This window comes from Impatiens glandulifera, chromosome 8 (assembly GCF_907164915.1).
Source record: "Impatiens glandulifera chromosome 8, dImpGla2.1, whole genome shotgun sequence".
In the NCBI taxonomy this organism is placed as follows: domain Eukaryota; kingdom Viridiplantae; phylum Streptophyta; class Magnoliopsida; order Ericales; family Balsaminaceae; genus Impatiens; species Impatiens glandulifera.
In genome coordinates, this window is record NC_061869.1 from 29,729,024 (window position 1) to 29,740,372 (window position 11,349).

Consider the following 11,349-nt stretch of genomic DNA (forward strand, 5'->3'; position numbering starts at 1 on the left):
CAGTCACGACGATGATCTTCGACGGACACCACCATGAGCACGACGAGCACGAAGAGCACGATCACTATGGTAACTGGTACTCTTGATCTGTTTGTTGTTTTTATTGTTTATTAAATGAATGCAGATGAGTTCATGTGATTCTCACGATGATGATGTTTGCAGATGATGATGCTCTGATTCGGTTCCGTTTATGGATCTTCCCGTTTCGCGAAGGGCCTTCCATTTTCGCATATTTAATGAATAATTGCATGACTTCAATAGTATTATTTATCTATTCATGTTTTCTATTGCAGCTGAAGTATTCTAGATGATATTCAGACATCATGGTATCAGATGAACATTTCAATGTCAAAATACCTGACAATCTCCTCTTGATGCGACTCCTCCTCTTCTCTGCGCTGGAATTATAACTTATTAGCAAGAAAAATGAGGCGATTGAAAGGCTCGGTGCTGATTCGTTCTTGATTAGTAGTGATCCTGATCAAATGAAGAGTCATGGAAAGATTGTTATTGTTGGGGCGCCTGAAAAGCCTCTTCATTTACATTCGTTTTCGTTAATCATGGGTAAGTTGGTAAGATATATTTGATTATTTGGTTTGGTTATTGTTGAATTTGGATGATTGTTGTGCAGGAAGGAAGATAGTTGTTGGGAGTAATATTGGGGGAATAAAAGAGACTCAAGAGATGATTGATTTTGTTTCGAAACATGATATAACTACATATATTGAGGTTGTTTCGATTGATGATATGAACATTACGATGGAGCGATTGGTGAAGGCGGATGTGAGATACCGTTTTGTAATTGATATCGCTAACACTCTAAAAAACAAGTCCTAATTGTTTTCATTGATTTAAGGATGATGGGGAATTAGTTAATAAATGTGTATGTGTTGTTTTTGGCACAATTAGAATCTCACATCGGAAGATGATGAGAGTGAAAGAAGTTTCTTAGTATATAAAAGAAACTATATTCACAATTAGAATAAATCCCACATCGGAAGATGATGGGAGTTGGGGAACTTTCTTAGTGTATAAAATAAACTCTCCCCTCTTTGGTTTATTGCACCCTATATTTGTATCTCTTCTTCCTTATTAATTGATAACCTTAGTGCTCGGAGACGTAGGCAACATTTTGGCCGAACTCCGTTATCAAATTATGTTAGTGTTCTTTCTTTTGTTTTCTTTTTTGAGTTTCTGTCAGCGTTTTTCCCAACAAGTGGTATTAGAGTCGAAGGTTCGTCCTTGGCATGGTGGAGTCTTCAAAAGGGGCGTTAACTCTTTCGTCATCCTGGACGAGGACACCGATGTCGAATTTGAAGTTTGCGGTGGAAATCTTTGATGGAACTGGCATTTCGGCATGTGGCAAGGTGAGGTTCTAGATTGTCTTTTTCAGCAGGGTCTAGATGTTGCTATTGAGGTTGGAAAGCCAGATGGTATAGAAGAAAAAGTGTGGAGTATCATGAATCGGTTGACGTGCAAAACAATTTGACCGTGCCTGTCCAGAGAGCAGAAGTATGCTGTGAAGAATGAAACTTCTGCACAGAAACTGTGACAAACATTGGAGGATAAATTTCTGAAGAAGAGTGGTCAGAAAAACTCCTTATGAAGAAGCGGTTGTTCCGGTTTAATTACCAATCAGATACTACTATGAATGAACATATTACTAAGTTTAATGAATTAGTAGAAGATCTGTTAAACCTTGATGTTAAGTTTGAGGATGGATATCTTTCTTTGATGTTGCTATCGTCCCTTCCTGATGAATTTGAACATTTAGAAACAACGTTACTTCATGGGAAGGGAAATGTTTCTTTTGATGCTGTAAGTTCTGCTTTATATAATAATGAATTGAGAAAACAGAATAAAAGGAAAAACAAAGTAGGTACATCAAATGAAGCATTGATGGTTAAGGGCCGTCAGCAAAACAAATCAAAAGGGAAAGGAGGAAGATATGAAAGTAGAGTTGCCAAAGATGAATGTGTTTTCTGTCGTGAGAAAGGATATTGGAAGACTAACTGCCCAAAGTTGAAGAAGAAAGAGAAAGATTCTGAAGATGCTAATGTTGCAGAAAACAAAGGTGATGCAGATTTAGAATACTCTTTATCGATGTCACACAACATCACATCCTGATGCGTGGATATTGGACTCAGCTTGCACTTATCATATAACACCACTTCGAAAGTGGTTCTTTGACTTTAAGGAACTGGATGGTGAAGTTGTTTACATGGGAGATGCTAGTACATGTAAAATAAAAGAGATATGTTCAATCAAGCTGAGAAATGATGACGGATCCACCAGAATTATCAGAGATGTTCGGTACATACCGAATATGAAAAAGAATCTCATTTCTTTGGGGGCCTTGGAGTCGAAAGGCCTACATGTGAAGTTGGAAAATGAAGTTCTTAGGGTAATATCTAGAGCGCTAGTGATGTTGAAAGCTATCAGGAAGAGTAATAATTTGTATTACTATCAAGGTAGTACAATTAATGGGACATCACGTGTATCAACTTCCGTGAGCAGTAAGGAATTAGAGGCAACAAAGTTATGACATATGCGATTGGGGCATGCTAGTGAGAAATCTATGCAAACTCTTGTCAAGCAAGGATTATTGAAAGGTACAAAAGTTTGTAAGTTAGATTTTTGTGAACATTGTATTATGGGAAAAAAAAGGCGAGTAAAATTTGGCACTACTATCCATAACACCAAGGGTATTTTGGATTATGTGCACTCAAATGTCTGGGACCTGCCAAGACTCCTTCTCTTGAAGGTAGACATTATTTTGTTACTTTTATTGATGATTTTTCCAGAAGAGTATGGGTGTTTACTATGAAGAATAAATGTGAAGTGTTTGGGATTTTTCTTAAATGAAAAATCAAGTTGAAGACGAGACAGGAAGAAAGATCAAAATTCACCGGACTGATAACGGTGGAAAATATAAAAATGATCCATTCCAGAAGTTATGCCAAGAGTGTGGCATAGTTCGACACTTCACAGTCAGAAAAACACCATAGTAGAATGGAGTATCGAAACGTATGAACATGACATTGGTGGAGAAAATTCGATGTATGTTGTCTAATGTTGGGTTAAACATGAAATTTTGGGCAGAAGCTGTGTCATACGCTCAACATTTGGTAAATCTCTTACCATCATCTGCACTTGGTGGCAAGACTCCATTAGAGATATGGTCTGGAAAACCTACAACTGATTCTGATTCTTTGCATATTTTTGGTTCTACAATATATTATCATTGAGTTGAATCAAATTTGGATCCATGAGGAAAGAAAACTCTTTTTATGGGATTTAGTACAGGAGTTAAAGAATATCGTCTCTAGTGTTTGGATGCAAAGAAAACCATTATCAGTAGAGATGTTACTTTTGATAATTATTCAATGTTGAATGAGGTAACACCAGACAAAATTGATTGTACTCCGCAACAGGTGGAGTTTGAGCAGATAAAGATAGGCCCAACTATAAGTGACTCTCCGACGACAGACGAAGAGTTAAATGAGGAAGAGGTTCTGACCCAAGAACCTTCAGAACAACGTGAATCAATTGCTGTAAACATACCAATACGAGTTACTCAAAAACCAGGTCGGTTTGTTGACTTGGCGGCCTATGCACTTCTAGTCGTAGATGATGTTCCATCCATTTTTTCAGATGTCATTCGAAGTACTGAATATAGATAAAGAAGAGGTGTTATGGAAGATGAGATGCAATCTATTCAGAAGAATGAGACATGCAAGTTGATGCATCTACGAAAAGGGAAGAAGGCTATTGGTGTAAATGAATCTTTGCTAAGAAAGAAGGATTTTCCGAAAAATTTGACGTTCGTTACAAGGCAAAATTGGTAGCTAAAAACTACGCTTAGAAGGAAGGAGGTGATTATAATGAAGTGCTTTCTCATGTTGTTAAACACTCTTCCATTAGAATTTTGTTGGTCTTGGTAGCGTAGATGAATTTGGAGCTAGCTCAACCAAATGTGAAGATCGTAGACATACACGGTCATTTGAGCGAGGAAATCTACATTTATCAACCAGGTGGATTCAAAGTTGTTGATAAAGAAAATTGGGTTTGCAAGTTTAACAGGTCATTGTACAAGTTGAAGCAATCGTCGAGACAATGGTACAAACGACTTGACAAGTTTATGATGGAGCACAAGTACACAAGAAGCAGATACAGTTAATGTGTGTATTTGCGCAAATTGCAAGATGGGTCTTACATCTATCTACTCTTGTACGTTGATGATATGTTGATAACATTAAAGAGCCAATATGAAGTTGACAAATTGAAGGCTCAATTGGGTAAAGAGTTCGAGATGAAAGACATGGGGAAAACCAAATCTAATTGTTTAGATTTGGTAAACATCTTCCGCGTTTGAGTTGGCGCTGAAGAGCGCCAATTGGAAGCACTAAAAGTTTTTTTTTTTTTAATATTGAAGATTAGTATTTGGATATTGTGTCAAGGTGGAGATTTGTTATTTTTGGCACAATTAGAATCCCACATCGGAAGATGATGGGAGTGAAAGAAGTTTCTTAGTATATAAAAGAAACTATATTCACAATTAGAATAAATCCCACATCGGAAGATAATGGGAGTTGGGGAAGTTTCTTAGTGTATAAAAGAAACTCTCCCCTATTTGGTTTATTGGACCCAATATTTGTATATCTTCTTCCTTATTAATTGATAACCTTAGTGCTCGGAGATGTAGGCAACATTTTGGCCGAACTCCGTTATCAAATTCTGTTAGTGTTTTTTATTTTGTTTTCTTCTTTTGAGTTTTTGTCAGAGTTTTTCCTAACAGTATGTTCGTTTAAGGTTCCGTCGTCGTTGATGTCGTCGTCGCCGTCTAAGAGAGAACGCGGAGTAGAGAGAGAGAAAGGAAAAAATTTGATTAATTATATAAAGAAAATTTTCCTTTTGCGAAACGTGAAGTCCCATCACGTTACGTGATGGAAGTATTTTCGTCAAAAAAAAAATAAAGTGGTCACCAGCGCAATAATAACTATGCGGTGACCACCGGGACAAAAAAGAGTATTTTTAGGGTCATTTGCTCAATTTCCCCGTTTAGGTGGTGTAATGTAAATCATAAACTCGACAAATAAAAAGTCGGATACCTTTTAGTAACACGAGAAAGAATTCAGACATTTTTTTAGTGGCGTAAGAAAAAATTCGGAAACCTTTTGATGGCGCGAGAATAGAAGTCAGACACATGGAGTGACACAAAACAAAATTTTGATAGCGTCAATAATATTCGCACATTTTTTATCGCGCAAACAACATTTTGCACAACTTCAAAGGAGCGAACACAAGTCGCACATCTTCAATGACGCAAACAGAAGTCATACATCTTTCATGGAGCAAACAAACAGAAGTCACACATCTTCCATGATGCAACCAGAATTCGCACATCTTCAATGGCTCAAGCAAAAGTCTCACATCTTCAAAGACGCAAGAAACTTATAGACTAAACAGTGTTCTAAATGGCGGTCGAGGCGGCCGCCTAGGCGGTAGGCGGTCCAATACCGCTCCGCCTATACATGAGGCAGTCAGATTATTTAATTATTTATTATTTTTATTAATTAATTACTAATATTAATAAATATATATATTTCAATAAAAAAACTCTTGAAATGACTCTTTACATTCCAATTCATTTATCTTATTCTTTTTCGTTTCTTATCTCATTCACCTCACCTCCTTGATCATTTACATATTCTTCGATCATCTAATCATCTATCTCTTCTTCAACTCGTTTACATACTTATTTTTGTTAAATGTTACTATGTTAGAGAATATTAATTTGATTTTTTAGTAAAATGATAATTATAGAACATCTTTATTATATTTATATTCAACCGCTTAGGCACCGCTTAGGCACCGCTTAGGCACCGCCTAGGCAGTAGGCAGTCACTTACCGCTCCGCCACCGCCTACCGCCGTTTAGAACACTGAGACTAAATAAGTTCAAGTAATATTATAAATGGCAAGTTTCATATGTAGTGTCTATTGGTAAAGTTTAGACATGTGATTTTTTTTTTAAATAAGACAATTTTATCAAAATATTGTCCAATAAGACATTATGGATATAATCATTTTATACACTAAATTTATAATTTTAAATAATTTTGAGTCTGAAAACTATTTTAGAAAATATTTCTATATAGACTTCATAGTATAAGTCAATCTAAAAATTAATTAAATTTTGGTATTTTTTAAAACTAAACATAAATGGGATAAAAAGTCAATTAAATACATAAATTAGATAGTTATTAAACTTGAGTGTAATCATTTGTTTTTATTTTTATTTTTGGAGGTTTGAGAAAAAAAACTTGTGTAAACTCTTAGAGGAGTCAACATCATAAAAAAAAGTCAATAAATGCGCACGAAAAAGCAGGATCGCGACACAATCCGCACAAAACACAAAACGCAAGCAACACAAATGGCACAAAATGACGTCATTTTGAAATTAACTGAAAAAAAGTGAAAGAAGGATTGATAAGAAGCTTATACACTTTTGTTAGGATCGGGATCGCCCTTGGAGTACCGGGGTTCCGGTTTTCTAAGGTTGACCGCTTACAACAACACAACACACTCTGATTGGTGATAGTCCGGTTAGAGACTACAACCATTCTCAACACTACGCAAACTGTTACAGACTCTTGAACCAGGTTCAAGGGCGGAAATGTCTGTTTCAGCTTGAAGCAACACACAAGACTTTGGATGACATTTATAAGGAGTCGATTAAGGAATATGAATAGACCGGTTTTGATTAAGGATTATGTTTCGGTTAGTGATAGTTCAGTTTTAGAATAGGTAAACAGGAAATAAGGAAAAGATACAAGATAATATTTTTTATGGATGTTCGGAGCAAATCCTCCAACGTCACCCCTTCTTCTCAGATTATGAGAAGGATCTCCACTAACTTTGAATGTTTATAACAGTCACACACTACCGGGCGAGCCTTAATCGCTACTCGTCGGTTACATCACTTCAATCTGATGTAATACAATGATTCAATACAACAACAACACTTTCAATAATTAACACAGCTATTTAGGATCGCACATGAGATTTCTTTCTCTCTCTTAAGATGTTTAGAACCATATTAAATGAGGTCCATTCGTCTTCCTTTTATAGTGAATAATGTCATAACGGTCATTTTTTTCTCTCTCCATAGGATTGGTCATTCTGAAACCACGCCGGTTCAGAGATGTTGCGTGCACGTTTCACCTTTCTGACACTTGGCAAGCATGCGTCCACCGGTCAGGTTCTGATGACGTGAGCGGCTTGCAGTTTTGGACACATGGCAAACATGCACATTCCGTCTGTCTGATTCAGATCTTGCTTCGGATCTTGGATAAGCAGATCATCATTGTTGTTAAAACATGCTTCTGATCTGGATCTTATCTTCTTGCATTTTTCCGAGAAGCATCTATTTCGTCATATTACGTCATTGTGCAATTCATAGTTTCCAGTTGATCTTTTCATAGTATGGTCCGGCTGGATTTGAGAGCTTTCTTGCTAGCCGGTCTGGTTGAGAAGTTGAACCCGGTTCCTCTTGATCATGACTTGATCATTTGGAGCCGGATTACTTTTGGTATATTCTCCAGCCGGTCTATGTGGTTTGATTTGTTCCTGCACATGAAAGTTGAGATTAATTTAGTTCTCTGGCCGGTTAAAATTAACATACTTAATTTTTCTAACAATTTCTTCCTTTTTGATTATTTAGAATAAATATTCAAAAATTGTAGTGTATGGCCGGTTTAAGGTTTAAAAAATTAACTTACTTAATTTTTCTAACAATTTCTCCCTTTTTGATTATTTAGAATAAATATTCAAAATTGTAGTGTATGGCCGGTTTTGAAAAATATGTTTAGCAATTTCTTCCTTTTTGATGCTTTCAAAGAAAAGTTTCAAAATAAGTTGGTTTTTCAAAGATACTAATTATGATATATATTTAGGAAAAATAATTAAGTTCTTTAAACAAAACGATGATAGATAAAGTAAATAAGTTCATAGAGTAAAGTTCATAAAGTAAAATAAGGGAATAAGTTAATGTCCGGATGATCCCCCCTTTTCTTTTTCTTGTTGCCTAGCCTCCTCTTGTTTTCCTTCCCTCTCTCTTCTGTCTGCGTCCATGCACCAGTCGGTAAGGAAACTTGTTCTTCCGGGAGGACGTGGGTTGAACCGGAAAAGACCGCCCGCTGGTCTAGGTGGTCAAGATGGTTGAGCCATTACCGGTCCCTAACTTGGTGATGCAACTGATGATGCTACGACTTTCTTCTTCCTCCTCGGGTTGAGGTGTTCAGCATCTTCTTCTTCATCATGAGATTCCTCAAGCTGACCAACCGGTTGAGGACCTTCAATGCCGCTTTGTTCCACCAGTTTTAACAGGCTCTCAACTTGCTTTCTTTTACCCCTTTTCCTTGTTATCATTGTATGCTGAGCTTGAGATGGCGTGGATTCCGGTTGTGCGACCTTTTCTTCCTTATCGTATTGTTTGGCCAACTCGTGATCCTTATCTTCGGTTTCCTTTCTCAGCCGTTCCTTGTCTTCCTCTTCGGCTTGAATTCTGCGAGCTGTTTCGGCATCCAATCGAATCTGTTCTTGAGTTATAGCCTTTTGCAACTTAGTCAGCTCCTAAATCTGAGCTGCCATAACTTGCATCATCTCGAGAAGCGGGGCGGTTGCTATTTCAACCGATCTTTCAACCTTTGTTTTGATGGATGCCTGAACCGTTTCAACTAGTTCAGCTTGAATGGAGGCGATTGTGGCTTCTGTGACTGTGTTGAATTCGTTAAATGAGGAGGCGATGGTATCGGTAATGACCCCCTTTATCTGCTCGAGTCCCAGATTCTGATTAGCCTAAGATGGAGATTTGACCCGGTTATCCTCGTTTTCAACTTCTTGCAGCTTAGGTCCCTCTTTCCCGTTCCCTGCCGACTTGGAAGATTAACCGATTTTGAAGATCGGTCTACTTTGAAACTGATCGGCATGTAGAAGAAGAGATTTGCAACTCTCTCTCCATTCCGTCTTTCGCCGGTTAACATTACTAATGAGGACATCTCGTACTTTCTGGAACCGATTGAATATTTTCAATTCCATCTGATTTAATTATTCTCCATCCGCTTTCGTCAAAGCGTCGGTTACCGCTTTCAACTTGGCGTATTCGTCAATCAGCTCCGTTTTTACATAGGCTGCTTGCATAACTTTAGTGCCTGCAATTTTGAGAGCCTCCTGTTCTAACCGCAAAAACTCCGTCCAATATTCGTTACCTGTGAAGGCGGGGATCATGTGGGAGAGCTTCGTTTCACATCTGAGTTTGACACATAAGTGGAACGGGCCGGCTATTTCTTTTGCTTCCTCATTCATATCACCGATAAATTTTTGGAACATTGCTTCTTCTTCTTCCTCTGAAATCGGAACCTTAGCGTCGAGTGTGATTTCAGGTTGTCTGGGACCAGTTACATTTCTTTGCAAGTCACTTCCTCTATGCACCGGAGGGTTTTCGATCATTACCTCTTTTCCTTTGTATACCTGAGATGGACCTTCAGGTGTGATAGATAGATTGGATGGCCCATCTTGGGGCGCTTGAGAATTTGATCCGGTTGGAACAGATTTGTCCCCAGCTGAGCCGGATGGTTGCCTTTTATCGTTTTCTTCCTCCCACACCGGAGGGATAAAGTTTTCAAAGTTGGCCGCTTCTTCGGCTGGGTTAACTGTAGTCTGACCGGTTGCTTCAACCTGATCAGTGTTCTTGAGAATACTTGTCACATCGTCTTCAGTTTCACGATTGACATTGTTAGATAAATCAGACCGGTTCAAATATACCTAACTTAAATAAACTTTCCATGCAGGAACCGAACCGGAACCGGCTAAAGAAAACTAACCGGTCAAGCTACTAAACCGACCAAGAGTATTCGGAACGTGACCGCACAAAGAAAGGATCGGCCAAAGCCTAAAACCGGAATCATCAAACAACCGATCATTCACAAAGGAATAACCGGAAGAAGTCCGGTTATATTACTCATACCAAAAGCCACTCGGCTAAGTCAAGCGGCCGACCTGTACAAGAAGACAATTTGGGTATCTGTTGAGAATGATACCAAAGGAACAGACTGAATACTTCCATATCCATGCAAGTCTGAGGAAAGACTGTAGGCTGCAGAAAACAGTACTACCGGATCCTTCCACTTCGGGATAAGCCAGAAAGAAAATCTTCCAAGTACAGACAACTGTCCAACAGACAGTGCCTACATCAAGTAAAAGACAAACCCGGCAGGTTTGTCTTACAAACCGGAAGAACAGACCGCAGGTCTGAGACATAATGCCAGGTCTGAGCTTGACCATCAGGTCTGAGGAAACGACCGCAGGTCTGAATCTCTGAAACACTGAATCACTGCACCTCTGTTCAGCCAATCGGACTCAAGGCAGTGAAATATGACCGTTGGCATATTTCACCTATAAAAAGGGGCAGTTGAAGAAGAGTAAATGCGGCACATAAGGACATTCAGTGAGACAAGTGAAGCGTTAAGAGCATTTACTACAAGTGATAAAATTGTGTTATTCTAAGAAAGCCTAAGTGCAAAAGAAAAAGTGTGTATTACAATTTCGGTGTAAATTGTAAGAGTATTATCGAGCAGGAAATAAGTCTCGATCGGATTGTACTTGTATTCCTTAGTGAATATCCTTCTCGCGGTTTCGAGAGGAAGGTGTGACGTAGGAGTTTTATCTCCGAACATCCATAAAATCTGTCTTGTTATTTACTTTCTGCCGGCTTCATTATCTAACCGACTAACTTAACCACACCGCTCTAAACCGACTCTATACTAACCATACCGAATTCCCAGATTACCGAAACCGACCCACCATTCCCAAATCTCCATCATCCGAAACCGGCCTTGTCTATCAAACAAGTGTGCTGCTTCAACCTGAAAGCAAACCTCTTCCGCGCTTGAACCTAGTTCAAGGGTTTGTGATAGGCTGTGTAGTATTGAAACCCCGATGTTAATCTCTAACCGGATTAACCACCACCTTACGAGGGAGAACCGCTAACCGGTCCAACCCCCGGTCCTCTAGCGGCTACCTAGATCCTAACAATTGGTATCAGAGCAGTTGGTATTCAATACTCAAGCAAGCATGTTTCAAGATAGGCCTCCAATGCTAGAAGGTGAAGACTTCGCCAACTGGAAGGCACGGATGTACCTACACCTAATCACCTTGGACGATGAGATGGAGTCCATTCTGACCGAAGGACCGATAGTTATCAATAAGGACAGAAAGGAATGGACGGCTGAAGATAGAAGGAGAAACAACCTGGACAACCATGCAAGAAACCGGATCTCTAACAGCG

At 38.6% G+C, this 11,349-nt stretch overlaps 1 protein-coding gene across 1 annotated transcript; it reads left to right on the forward strand.

Moving 5' to 3' along the window:
* Positions 1-11: 11 nt before the first annotated feature.
* LOC124913249 (8-hydroxygeraniol dehydrogenase-like) lies at positions 12-892 on the forward strand. The gene is made up of 3 exons (XM_047453844.1): positions 12-76; positions 419-564; positions 632-892. The coding sequence occupies exons 1-3, from the start codon at positions 12-14 to the stop codon at positions 835-837; spliced, it is 417 nt and encodes a 138-aa protein (XP_047309800.1). The 3' UTR covers positions 838-892.
* Positions 893-11,349: the final 10,457 nt, after the last annotated feature.

Bases quoted from the DNA above. Each gene is read 5' to 3' on its own strand.
- LOC124913249 (XM_047453844.1), top strand. From the start codon at position 12: ATGATCTTCGACGGACACCACCATGAGCACGACGAGCACGAAGAGCAC. The intron at 77-418 runs GTACTCTTGATC...ATAACTTATTAG, and splicing joins CACGATCACTATGGTAACTG to CAAGAAAAATGAGGCGATTG. The intron at 565-631 runs GTAAGTTGGTAA...ATTGTTGTGCAG, and splicing joins TTCGTTTTCGTTAATCATGG to GAAGGAAGATAGTTGTTGGG.